Source organism: Apteryx mantelli, chromosome 8, assembly GCF_036417845.1.
Source record: "Apteryx mantelli isolate bAptMan1 chromosome 8, bAptMan1.hap1, whole genome shotgun sequence".
NCBI lineage: Eukaryota > Metazoa > Chordata > Aves > Apterygiformes > Apterygidae > Apteryx > Apteryx mantelli.
This window is the reverse complement of record NC_089985.1, coordinates 12,633,462-12,647,611: the sequence shown is the minus strand read 5'-3', so window position 1 is coordinate 12,647,611 and position 14,150 is coordinate 12,633,462. Positions and strand designations below refer to the sequence as shown.

The window sequence follows — 14,150 nt, the reverse complement described above, 5'->3', positions numbered from 1 at the left end:
TTTTCCCCTCAGAAACAGTTTCAAAGCTTGCATCTATTTGGTTCTTAACTGAAAACCCAGGAAAACATAAGAAACCAATAAACTCTTCATCCTGTTCCACAGCCCCGCTCCATCACTGGGTTTCATAAAGGAAAACCCATGCTAGTGTATTGGAAAAAGCGCACTAAAAAGTTCAAAAAAGTGGTTAACAACAGCAGCTAACGAAAGAGGTATTAAGCATGTTTTTTGTGTGCACGGAGCAGCACTTCCCTTGGGACCGCCCTGCCGAGACCCGACTTAGGTGGGCTCCAGGTTGGACGTTGTCTCGTCACTCCTGCAACGCTGCCGGCCGGGAGCCAGGCCCGGCCACCGCGGCCGGCCAGCGAAGCCCTTCCCGCCCGGCGATTCCCGGCCGCGACGCTCACGGGAGAGCTGGCTCTTCCCGAGCCGAGCGCTGCGGCCGCCCGGCACAAGGCATCCTGCCCCGCCGTGCATGGGGGAACCGAGGCGCGGGGGCAGGAGGAGGGATTCCCCCGGAGCAGTGGGGGATGCTCTGCATGGGGAATCGCCCCTGCCTCTCCTCCCTCCGCTGCGCTAAGCTCCCGCCGCCGGGAGCAGGGGGCAGCGCCGGCAGCCCGGCGCCGGACCGGTGCGCTTGCTCGCGCTCCCTGCGGCACACCCGCTCCTTCCTTCCCCTCGCTCAGCCCCAAAATCACGGCAGCATCTGCATCCACCCCCGGACCAGACGCTGGTGCGTGCGACACGGGGCCAGGAGCCGGGGTGGTCCGGCTGCGACCAGGTGCCCCCCGCAGGATTTTACATCTTCAGGGATGTAAAACTCCCCAAGGGCCCAGGCTCGCTCCTTTTCCTTGCAAAAAATACGCCAGCTTTGGTTTAAGTTTTTTTTTTTTTTTTTTTTTTGCAACAAAAGAAACTATTTATTTGGAATATGCATTACCAGTACAAATCAGGAAACTGTAAAACCTACACCTTGTTAGTATCGTCATAGAACATAAAAGTCTCAATTGGGATCAGAAAGACAGAGGCCTTTTTTTCCTTTACAGAAGCAGAAAAGCTTAAAGTTTCAAAACCAAGTCAGAACAGAGACTCTTTTTTTAGGGATTTTTTTTCTTTTTTTTTTTAATATTTGGAATCCATTAGGGAGGGGGGAAAAAAAGGGGGGAAAAAAAAGAGAAAAGAAAAAGGAACTCAGAACAACTGGATCATCTTTACAAGGGATAGAAAGGGCTTTGCAAGGAGAACAAAAAAGCAAACCAACAAAACCAACCCCCCAGGCAACGTCTGATTTACATTGTCTTAATAATAATAATAATAATAATAATAATAATAAAGGTGTATGAAAACAAAAGGACTCCAGGTAGCCTTGGGATTAAAAATAACACCCCGAACCCTAAACCGATTAGTGATGTGAAAAGTTCAGGTTTTTTTGGAGGGGGGGGGAGGGAAAATATCGTCAAGAGAAAAATGAAACGATGCCGCTCAGCTTCTGGCTCAGCACTTCTCCTTGCACCCCGCCGTGCAGCTTTCCGGAGGCACCGGGGGGCTGGAGGGCCGCGGGGGAAGGCGGCGCCCGCCGGATCCCGTCCCGCAGAACGGGGCTGCGGCTCGAGGCCAGCCGCGGGCTCGCGTCGCTCCCCTCGTCGCGGGGCCGAGCGCCCCGCTTGACGCCGACGGCACGGGGGAGCTCAGGGCAGCCGCTTGGCCAGCGTCCGGGGCAGAGCCTAAGGGGGCCGCGGCCCAGGGGCTACGGCATTTGGGGAGGATTCGGGCCGTCGGCCCCCTTCAGCCCTTCGGCAGGGCCCGGGGCCGCGCATCCCCCCGGGACGGAGGCACCGGGACCGGCAGCCTCGGGACCCGGCTCCCCCGGCTCCCCCCGACACCCCTCGGCCGCTCCGGAGGCGCCGGCTCCCCCCCGCCCCGGCCCCAAAGCAGCAGCCACCGACGGATCTTCCGGGGCCGGGCCCCCACGGAGGCAGGAGAAACAGCCAAAAAAAGCCAGCGTAACTTTTCACATCACTTCGAACACGGACCAAAAGCGGAGGGGAGAGGAAGCTGCAAGGCCGTTGTCTCGGACAGGTGAAAAGAAATCCGTCATCATCATCATCATCATCATCATCATCAAAGCCCCCCCCCCCCCAAAAATAATGCCAAAAAATAAAATAATAAAAAGGAAATTTCTGGGTCTCAACGTTAAGAAACATAAAGTGTTAGAATGTACCTATTAATGCTCACTATTCCAACCATTTTTTTTTAAGTTTTACAAAATGAATTACTGTCACTTTTTAAACATTGTGTAATAAGAAATGAGTGTGCACAACTCTACACTTTTCTAGCATTCTTGAACTAATTCACAAATGCGAGAAAATTAAAAAAAATGGGAAAAACAAACAAAAAAAAGAAGATGAATGTAGGTAGTTTGATGTTATAAACTATACAGGAATGAAGCGCTTGTTGCCACAGAAAGAACAGGGATGGGACCTTCCCCCTGTTCAATTTTGCGTGCTAAGAGGGTCATTTTTTATTTTTTTATTATAAACACTATTAAATTCAGACTGCGTTTTTGGTTTTTTTTTTCCTTTATCTGAATATACAAGAACATTCATTATCAAATGTTCGTTATCATCAATACTACAAAGAACGAGACACAAATCGCAAGAAACAATGGAAAATGTTAATAAAGCTGAAAGAATCGTCGAGTTTTTTTTGTGTTTTTTTCATTTTTATTTTTTTTGAGTTTCTGCAGTTTTTTGTTTGTTTTTTTGTTTTTTTGTTTCGTTTTGTTTTTTTGGTATCGAAGTCAGGTTTTTCTGGGCAGAACAAAAAAAAAAAAAAAGAAGAAAAAACCCACAACACTTTGGGGGGGGAAGGGGGGAGGAGAAACACAACCGAAAAAAACAAAAGGCAAAGAAAAAGGGCAAGCGACCAGCCAGCTACGACAATGCAAACCGGAGGGGCAAAAAACGGGAAACCGAAAAGGTGATTTGCAAAGTACCGTCAAGGAGTCCCCGCCGTGCCCGGGGCAGGGGCGCAGGGCCAGGCAGCAACCGCAGGGCAGAGGCGCGCGCCGGCGCTCGGGGACACGGTGCTGGGGCGGCTCCGCTCTCGAAGGGCTCGCTTTCAAGAGGTACCATGGCATTCCCGCCGCCCGGCTCGGGGCCGACCGACCGGCCGGCCGCCGGAGGGGCCCCGTCCCGCCGAGCGCTTCGGCGCCGCTGCTCGGGACACGCGAGCCCAGCCTCACCTCCACGACCCTGAAACGCGGTGCTGGAATGAGGCCTCGGCTTCGCGCGTGGGATGGGAACGGTCAGGAGGCCACGCTGGGAGCAGCGGTGACTACAGAGAGAGGCCACGTGAGGAGGAAGAGGAGGAGGAGGAGGAGGAGGAGGTGGGCGGCACACGCGGGCGGCCCTCGCGGGAAACAACCTCTCTCTGCTCTCCACGTACTCGCTTCTGCCCACTAAGGACCACCCGGCACGCGGCGCCCAGTGGCCCCAGAGCCCGGCCTTTGTCTTCTCAGCGAGGGACGCAAAGTCTCTCAACGCTAGCGACACAAAAAATGAACAAAAAGCAGGAGTTTTTGCCATTTTTAAAGCCTGCCTTTCAAAGGTGCTCAAAGTCCTACTCTGATCCCCACCAGCTCTGTGATATAAAAAAAATCTACTGAATCAAGATTTCTCTTAATTGGGTGAAATCCCCAAATTTCAAAGCAAGTGCTTGGGAGCGCTCTGGGGTTATTCCCCATGGAAAGCCACGCTTGACCTCTGCTTCATGCGACTAACGCTGCTGGCCCAGCTCTGCAAGGTCACAGTGCCTCAGGGCTGCAAACACGTCACCTTTGCGGGACCGAAAACGCTCGGTGCTGGGCTGCAGGCCAATCTCCATTATCTTTTCCAATGGAAGGGTGGAAATTTTTCTGGCAGAGCTTTAATTTTGAATGGTTCCCGCTCAACACTGCTAGCATTATTCTGATCTCGCAATGGCTGGCGAAGCAGACGCCGGTGCAGGCAGGGTGGAGAAGGGAGCACGAGCCATGGACTTGGGAGAGCACGAGATGCAGTGAAGAGGTATTACAGTACGTCACAAGGCGCCATGCCCGTTATACACACACAAATCTGCACAAAACCTGGGCTCTGATCCTGCAAACCCCTACCCTGGACACGCAGAGGGTTGGCCTGGCCTCCTTGCCTGCTGGAAGAACTTGCAGCCAAAACTTCTACACTCCAACGTCCTCCTGCCCTATTGCTCATGGCAAAGCTTGGCCAATTGCATGGGGCAAATTTGTTATCCTGCTCTTAAACGAGAGGCCACATCATCTGTCTAAAGGAGTGTTTCAGCAGGAAGAAACCCTGCTTACCACCAGTCACCAGTCACCCAAAAAGCAGACCTGTGGCCAGCCAGGGGATCACTCAAGTTCTCCCATGACTTTGGATGCCACATGCCATAGTAACTCCAAGGACTGAAACCATCAGCTTAATTTGAAAAAAATCCCCAAGAGGGACATCCACTCATCTTAGAGTTTCCTCCTCAAGCAAACCTGCTGTATTAACAGTAACCAAAATCACCCACTCCATTCACCCTGCGCATGGACTGCGTCCGGCCTCTGGGATCCAACCTCGGCTTTCCTGACGTCATTACCAATCCTAGGAGCTAACTACAGACCGCGCTGTCACGGTCACTCCTCCACACACGTGCCAGGCACCACTGCCTCTCTGGCATGGCTTGGGGAATGCAACGGCCGGAGGAGGCCCCCAAACCCTTTGGGCCCTGTCAGCACTTGGGAAACCCATGTCCTTCTTTTCCATGGCCCGGGACGCCCCCGACGCCTGCTCGACTCTACAGCAGGTAGCCCCGTAGGCAAAAATACAAGCCAACACCATGCGATGCTTTCCTCAATAGAAAAAATCCACTGCTGGCCTCCCTAGGTGCTGCGAGAAAACTGCATGGGTCCCATCAATCATTACTTAATGCTTGATCATGTAAAACACTGCGGATGCGCTCAGTGCTTTCGTTATCAGTGATGATAATTTCTCACCTGCCTCCTTCTGCTTTGTTTCCTTCCCTCCTCTCCTCCCCATCCCTAGCAGTATCGCAGTGAAGGATACCGGTGGGCACAACTGCGGGGTTTTATCTCTCTCGGGGCTTTCCTGCAAAGCACACGCGGGTGAGCAGCGCATCTGATCCAGCTCAGAAAAGCCAACGTGTTCGAGATCTGCGGCAGAGCAGCGCCGGGGACAGCACAGGCTGGCTGTTTCCACGGGTCTGGGAATGGCCTGGTACCTTTTGAAAGCCATGGGGAGCAACAGCGGGGGAATTTGGCTCTTTCTCCTACGTGCAGCGGGGTTGCGTTCATCTGCCCTGTAACCGGCACTGCCCTGGGGGGCAACTCACCGAGGCATCGGCACAACCGTGGCGCGGGGAGGCAGGCGGTCTGCTAGCTCTTCCCAGCACCAGCGGTGATGAGGAAGCAGCAGGACAGAGGGCTGATGCGGCGTTTTCCCACTGCGAGGTAGCGTGCAAGAAACGGGGGGGGGGGGGCTGCCCGGGAGGGAAGGAGCGAGACTCGACTGAGGTACATTTTTGGCTCCTCGACAAGAAACCCAGCACGAGGCCGTGCACTGCTTTTGGTTTGTTTGGTTTTTTTTTTTGCGGCGGCGATTTTTGCTTTTCCTCCTTACAATTCTTCTACCTGTCGAAATAGGCTTCGGTGGGAAGGTGTGGGGAGGGGCGGGGGGTGTTGTGGTGGCGGCGAGGGGGGGGAAGAGTGGCTTCTACCCAGAAAAGAAAGGGAAGAGAGTATAAAGAAGTGTCCAGATTGGCTGAAAAAAGCATCCCGACGAAGAGAAGAGAAGAGAAGGAGTCTTCGTGTGTGTGCTGATTGGGTTCACCTCCAGTCTGACTGCTGCGGTGTTCGGAGAGGCCCCCTCCCCTCCCGCCCCGCCGGGGGCCGGGGTCAGCCAGGGATGCAATTTGCCGGGAGATCAGTTGGAGGTATCAGAGTGAACGCTGCCAGGGCCTTCTGTGGGGGAGGTCACCGACGACGGGGTAGTAGCGTCTTGCCAACCTCCATTAGCCTGCGGGAACGGAGAGACACAGCTGGGTGAGCCGCCGTCGCACGCACCCGCCGCCACGGCCCGCCCGGCCAAAACAGCCCCTCCGCCGCGGACCCCCCCCCCATTTCTGCAGCGGTAAGGCCACGCTCGGACGCAACCCAAACTCAGCATTTTTTACCCCCAAATAGGACCCTTCCCCATGGCCCCATCCCTCCCTCGGCGGGTTTCAGGGCACCTTTCCTCCTGCGGAGCAGCGGCGGGGAGGGACCGCGGGCTGCCCGTCTCCCAGGGGCTGCAGGGCCACCGCGGAGGGGGCGACTCCCGGCCACGCTGGCCCTTGCGGCCAAGGGAAGCCATCGGCACTGAGCCTTGTCGCTGAGAAGAGCGGCTCCTTCTGCTTGATCCGCCCCGGCAGGGCCGTGCAGAGGAGAACTGCCTCCTTCCACAGTCGCGGCTTCCTGGCGCTTAGCTTATCTGGCACCCATCCCGAGAGCCCGCACCGGATGTCGCTTCGTTACAGAGCCCACGTCCTGAGACAACCTCCTCAAATGCCATCCCGAGGGGGGGTCCCATTAAATCCCTCCCGCCGAGGAGCCTGCTCCTGGGCGAACCCCCCCGGCCGAGCACGGCAAGGTTGCAGCCAGCACGCCAGAGCCCAGCTCTGCGCTGGCTCCCGGCGCGGGCCCTCCGTGCACACCAGGAGCCCGTCCTTGACGGACTCCTCCGAGCCACATCGCAACAGAGATGCAATCGCTGCACCTTGGCCCCAGGGCCCATCTGAGGGGTCACACAGCAAAGCAGGGTGGGAAACTCATTTCTCCTCCTAAAAACAGGCCAGTTGGTGCAAGAGGGGGCAATGCAAGAGATGGTGCCTTCCCACGCACTGCTGAATTTCCAGGCCTCCTGAGAGCAGAGCTGGCCAGAGGGGCCCCCATGGCAGCGAGTGGGAGCAGGAAGCAGGCAGACGCTGCTCTTTTCCGGCTGCTGCTTCCTCTCGGAGTTGCCGTCCCCTTCGGAGAGGAGCAGATGTCGCACCCAGCCTCCTCGGCTCGCTCTGACATTGATTCAGTGCTAGGCTAATTAATCCCTCCAAACTCCTGCCTGCGCTCAAGTTGGTAACAGCCGCCGTCCCGCTTTAGACATGCCTGGGCTGCTTGGCCCTCCCCGGCTGCCTCCGCCGGCGCCTCCCTCCGCAGCGCTCCACTGACACGGGGCATCCATCACCGGCCGTGACAGTCCCGGCGCGCCGGGACCACGCGGCGGCCGCAGAGCTGCTCGCGTCAGCGCAGCACGCGAGGGTGGCTGGAGGTGGGCCATATGCCACTAGCAAGGACGCTTTGGGGACGTGGTGCTTCCCCAAAGTGCCCCAGGGGTAAGGGGAGGAAAAGCCGCACCACCCCGAGGCGCGGAAGAGGAACGAGCAGAAAGCCCATAGCCGTCCACAGCTCCCTGGTGGTTACATACGCTGACCATCGCTTCCGTGCCTGCCCCTTGCAAAGGGCTACCGAGAGGCAGCTGAGACAGGAGCAAAGCAGCTACCACAGAGCTGACCACGAGCAAGCCACAGAAACATAAGCTGGAGTGGGAAAACTAACTTGCACCAGGGCACGTAAAAAGTAGATAGGGAAAAGGCAGAGCCACACACACAACCAGCTTGTGCATCCTTCTGCATGCACATCTAAGCGTGCAAACACACGTGCCACCACCTCGGCCCGTGCCTGCAAAGGTATTTAGGCAATACAAAGACAGGAGTCACGGTCTGAAGTTGCTACTGGATCTGGCGCATCAAAGACTGCTAGACTACACCTTGGGCCCAAGCGTGAAACCAGGCGATGCATGGACAGTTATGGCCTTGTAACATCCAAGAGATCCCGCCACCGCGGTTGCCCACCAATGCGCCAGGAGACACGGCCACACGGGGCCAGCTTGCGGCAGGCCCCCATCGCGCCCCGCAAGGCGGCAGATCACGTCGCGCCCACACACAGGCACCAATACGCACAGTCTGTGTGTTCCCCGAGATCCAATATCCACCCTTACACATCTTGGACCATTGCAAGAGGCAGCAATTACTGTAGATTATCAGCCCGACAATGACAGGCCGTGTAAAGAGAGACACAGAGCCAACTCCACCGCCCAGAGACTGGCATATTCAAGTACACTTAGGACATTAATAGCAATTTACGTGCCATCAGTGAGAGAGAACCACAATAGCTGTGCTGGCAGCCTCTTATTACAAAGCCTGTTATTTGTTGGAGTTACAAGCTATAATCACAACAGAAACTTTCAAAACCCTTATCTTCCGTGACGCACCAAATCTATTTCAGAGCCGTAATTGCTATGTCACCGGAGCGTTTGCTGCTTAATGCACTCAGATGCCATTTAGTGTTTGCAGGGTCATTACAGCGAGCAGAAGGGGGGAAGAGGAGGAGGGGGCCCTTCGGAGCAGGGCTCGGTCCCTATCGTGCTGAACTATTTTTAGAGAGGCTTTTTTGTGCCAGCCGCGGTTGAAAGGAGCAAGAGGGAGAACATCTTAGAGACAATGACTGCGGTGCCTTGATATTCAGCATCTCTCTCCCTGTCCCCCTCTGCCCCCCAAAATGCTGGGAAGCCCCACTCTACTCAAGATTGGGAATCACCTTCCTGTTTTGCAGGGAAGGAGTTTGTGCCCTCATGACCACCTCTGTCACAGGATCCAGTGAGAAGACAAGAGGACTGGGGGAGATGCTGACCTAACCTCCCGTGGGGTTTGGTCCCAAAGGCACTTCCCTCCATCCCACAGACCCCACAGCTCTGTTCTCCCAGCCCAATAAGGCTCCCCAGTTGCGGGTGGAGCAATGGGAAAGAGGCCCCAGGGTTGGCCACAACTGGAGCATCTTGGGCCATCCTTTGCTGCATGGTACGGACAAGCCCTCCACGAGGAGGCTGGGTCCTTCACCCCATTGAGGACATACAGTCACCATCCATACTCACCCCTCTGTTTCCAAAGTTCAACCCATCGTAGCCAGCAGAGTTCACTGAAGCCTGAACAAAGTTCGGGAGCCTGCTGTGTACACTATGGGTGGTGGGGTTTGGACTACAGTTGTGGCATTGGTCAAGGCCACATGCACGACACATCCAGTCAGCCCTGCCTCTTTTCCCTAACTAAGGAGATCAGTTGGGATCTGACCATAATAAACACTTTGGGATCTGCTGTGATAAACATCTCCCTCAAAGACAACGGATTTTTCTGAGGAGTCAGCAGCGACTGTTGCTCCTTGCAGAACCTCTCAGGAACCCCTGCACATAGCTGTGACTTCTTCAGGAGGGACAGAAGCCAAAGACAGAGCAAAGGACTTCAGGACATCTTTTTGAACATCATCATCTGGTCTCAGTGCATGGGCAAGGCCTTGGTGGCTGTCCAAGTTGTGGAGCCACAGTGATGGATTGCTGAAGCAACTGTTTTTAGTGCCTGTTTCTTTTATTGCTGCAGGTCTTACAGCATTTTTGTCACCTCCAGCAAGTCTGGTTGGCTGTTAGCCCAGGGGTTGGTAGCTGAGCTTCTGTCTCTTTTTTGATGAGCTTTCTGCTTTGCAGGTAGGCTGTCTCAACATCCTGCTTTCTGTGACCAAATCCTTGTCCCACCATCAACAGGGCAGGCAGATGTCAGGTCAGCCTCCAAATGCATCAGATACAGGGGAAACTGAGAACCTGATGGAACAGGAGCAGCCTCAAAGAGATTTCATACCTGCGGGTTTTTAAGAGCCTATTAGTCTCTCCTTACGATATGCACTCAAGCTCTTATTAAACAACAGGGAACCCAATCAGATCTGGCCAGCCCTAGGAAACCAAGCTCCTCGTTTGCCAAACGATGTGCGGCTAACAAACGCCTGCAATCTCAGGCTTGCGGGCAAGCTGGTGGAAGGGGTCGCTACCATAGGCCACGTGTGATGCATGCTAGATACATGCCTCTCTCGTCAGCACTGGTCCCCTGCCCCAGGAGGCCGAGAGAGGCACAGAAGAGCTCAGAGACGGCTGCTCCTCTTGCAACCTCTGTAGTGCTAGACCCTGTGCTACTGTCTCTGGGTCAAGGAGTCAAAGGGGGCAGAACAGGGGACACGTGAGTAGGTGTCAGCAGGCATCTGGCAGCATGCAGGAATATCCAGTGTCACTTCCCAAGAGTCACGGCAGCAGCTCTTTTCCTGCAGTCTTCAGGACAAGCAAAGACATCTCCCACAAGCCATCAAATACGTGACAGATGGGCTCATGGACTGAATACCCGTTAGATCAGCTTTCAATTGTGAATCGTAGCTTGTGGAGGGGCAGAGCTACGGATGCTTTCTTTGCAAGGCACAAATTCTTGGAGAAAGGGTTCTCACCACAAGCATCCTACAGTATCAGGGCCATTGAAGTGCACTGTGACGATCCCTGCTTTCAGCTGACAAGAGTGGATGCAAAAATCAATCCCACATCCTGCTACTGACTACCAACATCTTAATGACAAATATTGCTGTGTAAATACACACAGCAACACAGAACAGCATTCATAAATCAAAAATTTGCACACTGATGAACTTTAAAAATAGCCTCCTGTACTAGACTTTTAAACAATCTATAAATTGGCCTGTCCAATTTTCTCTGCTAGAGGGTTAGGGATGGGAAGGACAAGGGAGAGAAAGAGGGGGGGAGCTGGGACTCCAAAAAAAAAAAATTTCTGAAAGAGTTTTTGTTAAGATGATTATAACTCATTAGTTAATTAGCTAGCTGATCTATGCATTTGTAGCAACCTCATTCTGAATTACCAGTGTGCTTGTAGGCAAATCCACTGGAGCAACTGCACTTCATAGCACAAGTGTGTTGTTACATCGGGGGAGCCCCGTCCTGCAAAGATCTCCCTGCTGAACCAGCGGGGGAGCACTGAGATTCACTCAGCGGTCAGCACTTGTCCCCAGGTGGATTTAACAGGCATTTAGGAACCTAAAATACTTTGTGAATTTAGGCTTGCAGAGTAGTGCAGGAAGGGCAACACTTTGGGCTGGGGCCCTCCAACAGATTATGGGAATAAAGGGTCCGACTTTTATTGGAAGTCACTGGAATTCGGACTTCTAAAGCCTTTGGAAATCCGAGCCTTGAGGACCCAAGAGTGGGTATACATGCAGACCCACATGAAAAGGCACTGTCCAGGTGTATCGGACACCTGAAGCCTAACTGTGCAAAAACCCCAACCTTAAAGCTTGCAAGAACAGCACAATCGGGCCCAAAGCAGCAGCTCCTTTCAGGCAGAGGGTCCCTCCTTCCTCCCAGGGCCATCCAAGGCAGGCAGGAAACCTGCACGAAGGCTCCTGTCCCGATTGTCCCTCCACTGCTCCTCGAACGGACGCACGAGGCCTCAGACAGCCCCCTCCTCTTGCTGGGAAGAGTGCTTCCCGACGTATCTCCGGCTGGGATATGAAAAGCCAGCTGTTTTCTCTCTGCCTCAGACATCATTGCAGGTCACAGGGATGTGCTGGTTGGGACATAGCTGATTATTCTGGTAACGATGCAGAACTGACTCCAGCCCTTTTAGCCCCGCAGAGCTGACGGGAGCAGCACGGGGCGTTCTGTCAGCCGTCGAGCAGCTGCGACTAGCAGACACATTCGCAGAAGAGCCACAGAGGAAACTGGGCTTGGGGTATATTTTTGTCCTCGGCTGTCATGACTTACACGCATTTAAAAATTCCTCCTCCACCAAGGAACGCAAACCCTGTGCGTTGTCTCCCTTGCCAAGGTCTATAACGGTGGAGCTGGGGAACCTGTTTCTGACTTCCCAGACCTGACGGGCTCTGGGGATGACTTAACCTCAGCCCTATGCAGAGATCTTTGTGACAGGGCTCTTGACTAGGTTTCGGTTCATCTCCTTCCAATGGCTCACGGGGATGCTCGAGTTATGTGGGGGATGCACAGTTTTCTGTGTCACTAGCAGCTTTCTCCTGCAACCCGCAGCCCTCCCTCAGCATTAAAAGGTTTAGGGGAGAGGCAGGAAAAACCTGCCTGCATCTTTGATGAGGCTACAGGGTTCTTCTTCCCCGTGCCTGGATAAAGCAGTTGCCTAGACTTTGCTGAGGAACAACGCTTCCCCAGAAGGCAGCCACAATTCAGGGGTGGACAAATCACGTGGCTGTGGTTCATCAAGCACTTTGGGATCTACTGGGAAGGACGATAAGTGACAATAAAAGCCACAGAGAGGAACATGCTGCCAGGGATATGAGGGAAGCAAAACATTCAGGGAGAGAGAGACACAACCCAGAAGATGCTTTGTAAAGTTCCTGCTCAGCTCTAAAACTTCCCTACTCTCTGCCTTGCTCTAGGTGCCTGCCAGAGTTAGAGCAGCTACCTGTGGGGAAATGCACTACCTGGAACTGAGGAATCATCCCCAAAACCTGGGCAGGTGTTTTGCCCACTTGCCACCCTGTCCTTCTCTGAAGAGCATTCCCATGTCTGGCCCCTTTGGGCCAGTTTGGGCTTCTGCTGTCCTAGAAAATCAACCCAAGCAGCCATCAAATCCCATACATCCCAGATCCCCACCTGGGAAGCGCAGAGTGGACCTCAGAGCCTCTGTCAGCTTGCCAATTCCCAGTGCTGTCCGTGGCAATACGGGCTCTCCCATTACCACCACTGCTGACAGCCGGAAATACTAGACCAGTTGTTCTCCTCTTATCTGGCTTTCTGGTTAACAGTACCTCTTTCTTCTCCTCTCTCCCGTCGTCCCCCTCCCTGTCTCATAATCCCCAGCAGCAACCATCCCCGCAAATTTTGGCTTAACTCAGCCCACTGTTATTTTCCAAGCCAACTGCAACCATAATCAGCTCAGCCTCTTTCCTTGGGGGTATTTTAATTTAGACAAAAGTATCATCTCTTATCATGATCAGCCTCTGATTCATTTACTCTTCAAGTATTAAAAAGCCAGAAAGGGAATAAATTCAGTGCACAGAGAAATTAATGCGGAACGATAGGCTCTTTCATGTGGCATTTTCAAGCACCGTTTTTGCAACGGGCTTATGTAATGAGACATAATTATCTGCACATGTTCAATTACATTACTTCACAAATCCTCCCTGGCTCTGCCTCGTGACGTCAAGCTTCCTGCTAAGCCCCAGCGCCTGCTCCATCTCCGCGCGCCCAAGCAAGAGGGGAGGAAAGCACCCAACCCTACCAACTGCATCTCCCACCTTCCTCGCACATTGGGGCTCTCCCTGCCTCGGTGGTGGCCTCTGCCACACCAACGGCCCAAAGGCTTTCACACGCAAGGTCCTGCCCGTGGCAAAACCCAGGTGGCCTCCTTGGCCAGAAGGAGGAAGGGACGCAAAGAGAGACGCATCAGGTCAATGCTCCCGCTGGGCTGCCTGGACACGGGGCTGCCGTCCCACCTGGGCGAACCTACAGTTGGCAGCCGAGGCCATGTTCTCCCTTCCCTGAGTGAAACGTAGAGGGACGGAAGGGCTGGAGGGTGTGAGGAAGCTCTTTCAGTGCTTCCTCTTGTATCATGTCTCCTTCTCAGTGCCTTCATTTCAAATTGACCAGAAGTCACAGATGCTGGCTGGCAGAGCCGGGAGCTCCCCAGATGTCCCTCCACTGCACTTCTGGAGGCGGATCGCTTGAGGAAGACACCCATGGTGCTGCCAGGGGTGATCCAAGAGCTGGGGCTGAGCTCTACCCCCCCTCTCCCCAACAAGACTCCTCTTCCAGCCCTTCCCATGAGCCACGTATGCAGCAAAACACAACAGATGCTGCCTTCCTGCTCGTCCCAAGATAATCCCACCTCAGTCTGTATCCTCCTCACCACTCGAAGGGGGCTGCAGCGACCACAGCGGCAGAAAGCCATGCCCATGGCCAACCGCCCCCTCCTCCCCTCGCCGCCCCAGACAGCAACAGCAAAACTCACTCCGCCAGCACAGCCTCCTTTTCCAGGCTGCCCCCTTCTCCCAGCTTGCTGTCACTGCCGCTGAGATGGCGGACGATTGATCTGAGAAATGAAGTTGGATTGCTGTCCCAAATCTACACTCGGTTCTCCTTGTGTGTGTCTGATCGATTTTGCCCTGTACGACACAGCTTGTCGCTATGAATTTTCATGCTAGTCAGAACCCG

General features: G+C 54.2%; 1 protein-coding gene across 2 annotated transcripts in view; it reads right to left on the bottom strand.

Moving 5' to 3' along the window:
• Nucleotides 1–918: 918 nt before the first annotated feature.
• PBX1 (PBX homeobox 1) overlaps nucleotides 919–14,150 on the bottom strand; it is a 162,610-nt gene continuing 149,378 nt past the window's right edge. The window contains exon 9 of one of the 2 annotated variants that reach the window (XM_067300640.1): nucleotides 919–6,071. In XM_067300640.1, coding sequence (XP_067156741.1) covers nucleotides 5,979–6,071 — 93 coding nt within the window. In that variant the 3' untranslated portion in view covers nucleotides 919–5,978. The remainder of the gene's footprint in view (nucleotides 6,072–14,150) is intronic. The other variant, XM_067300641.1, reaches the window with a different exon arrangement.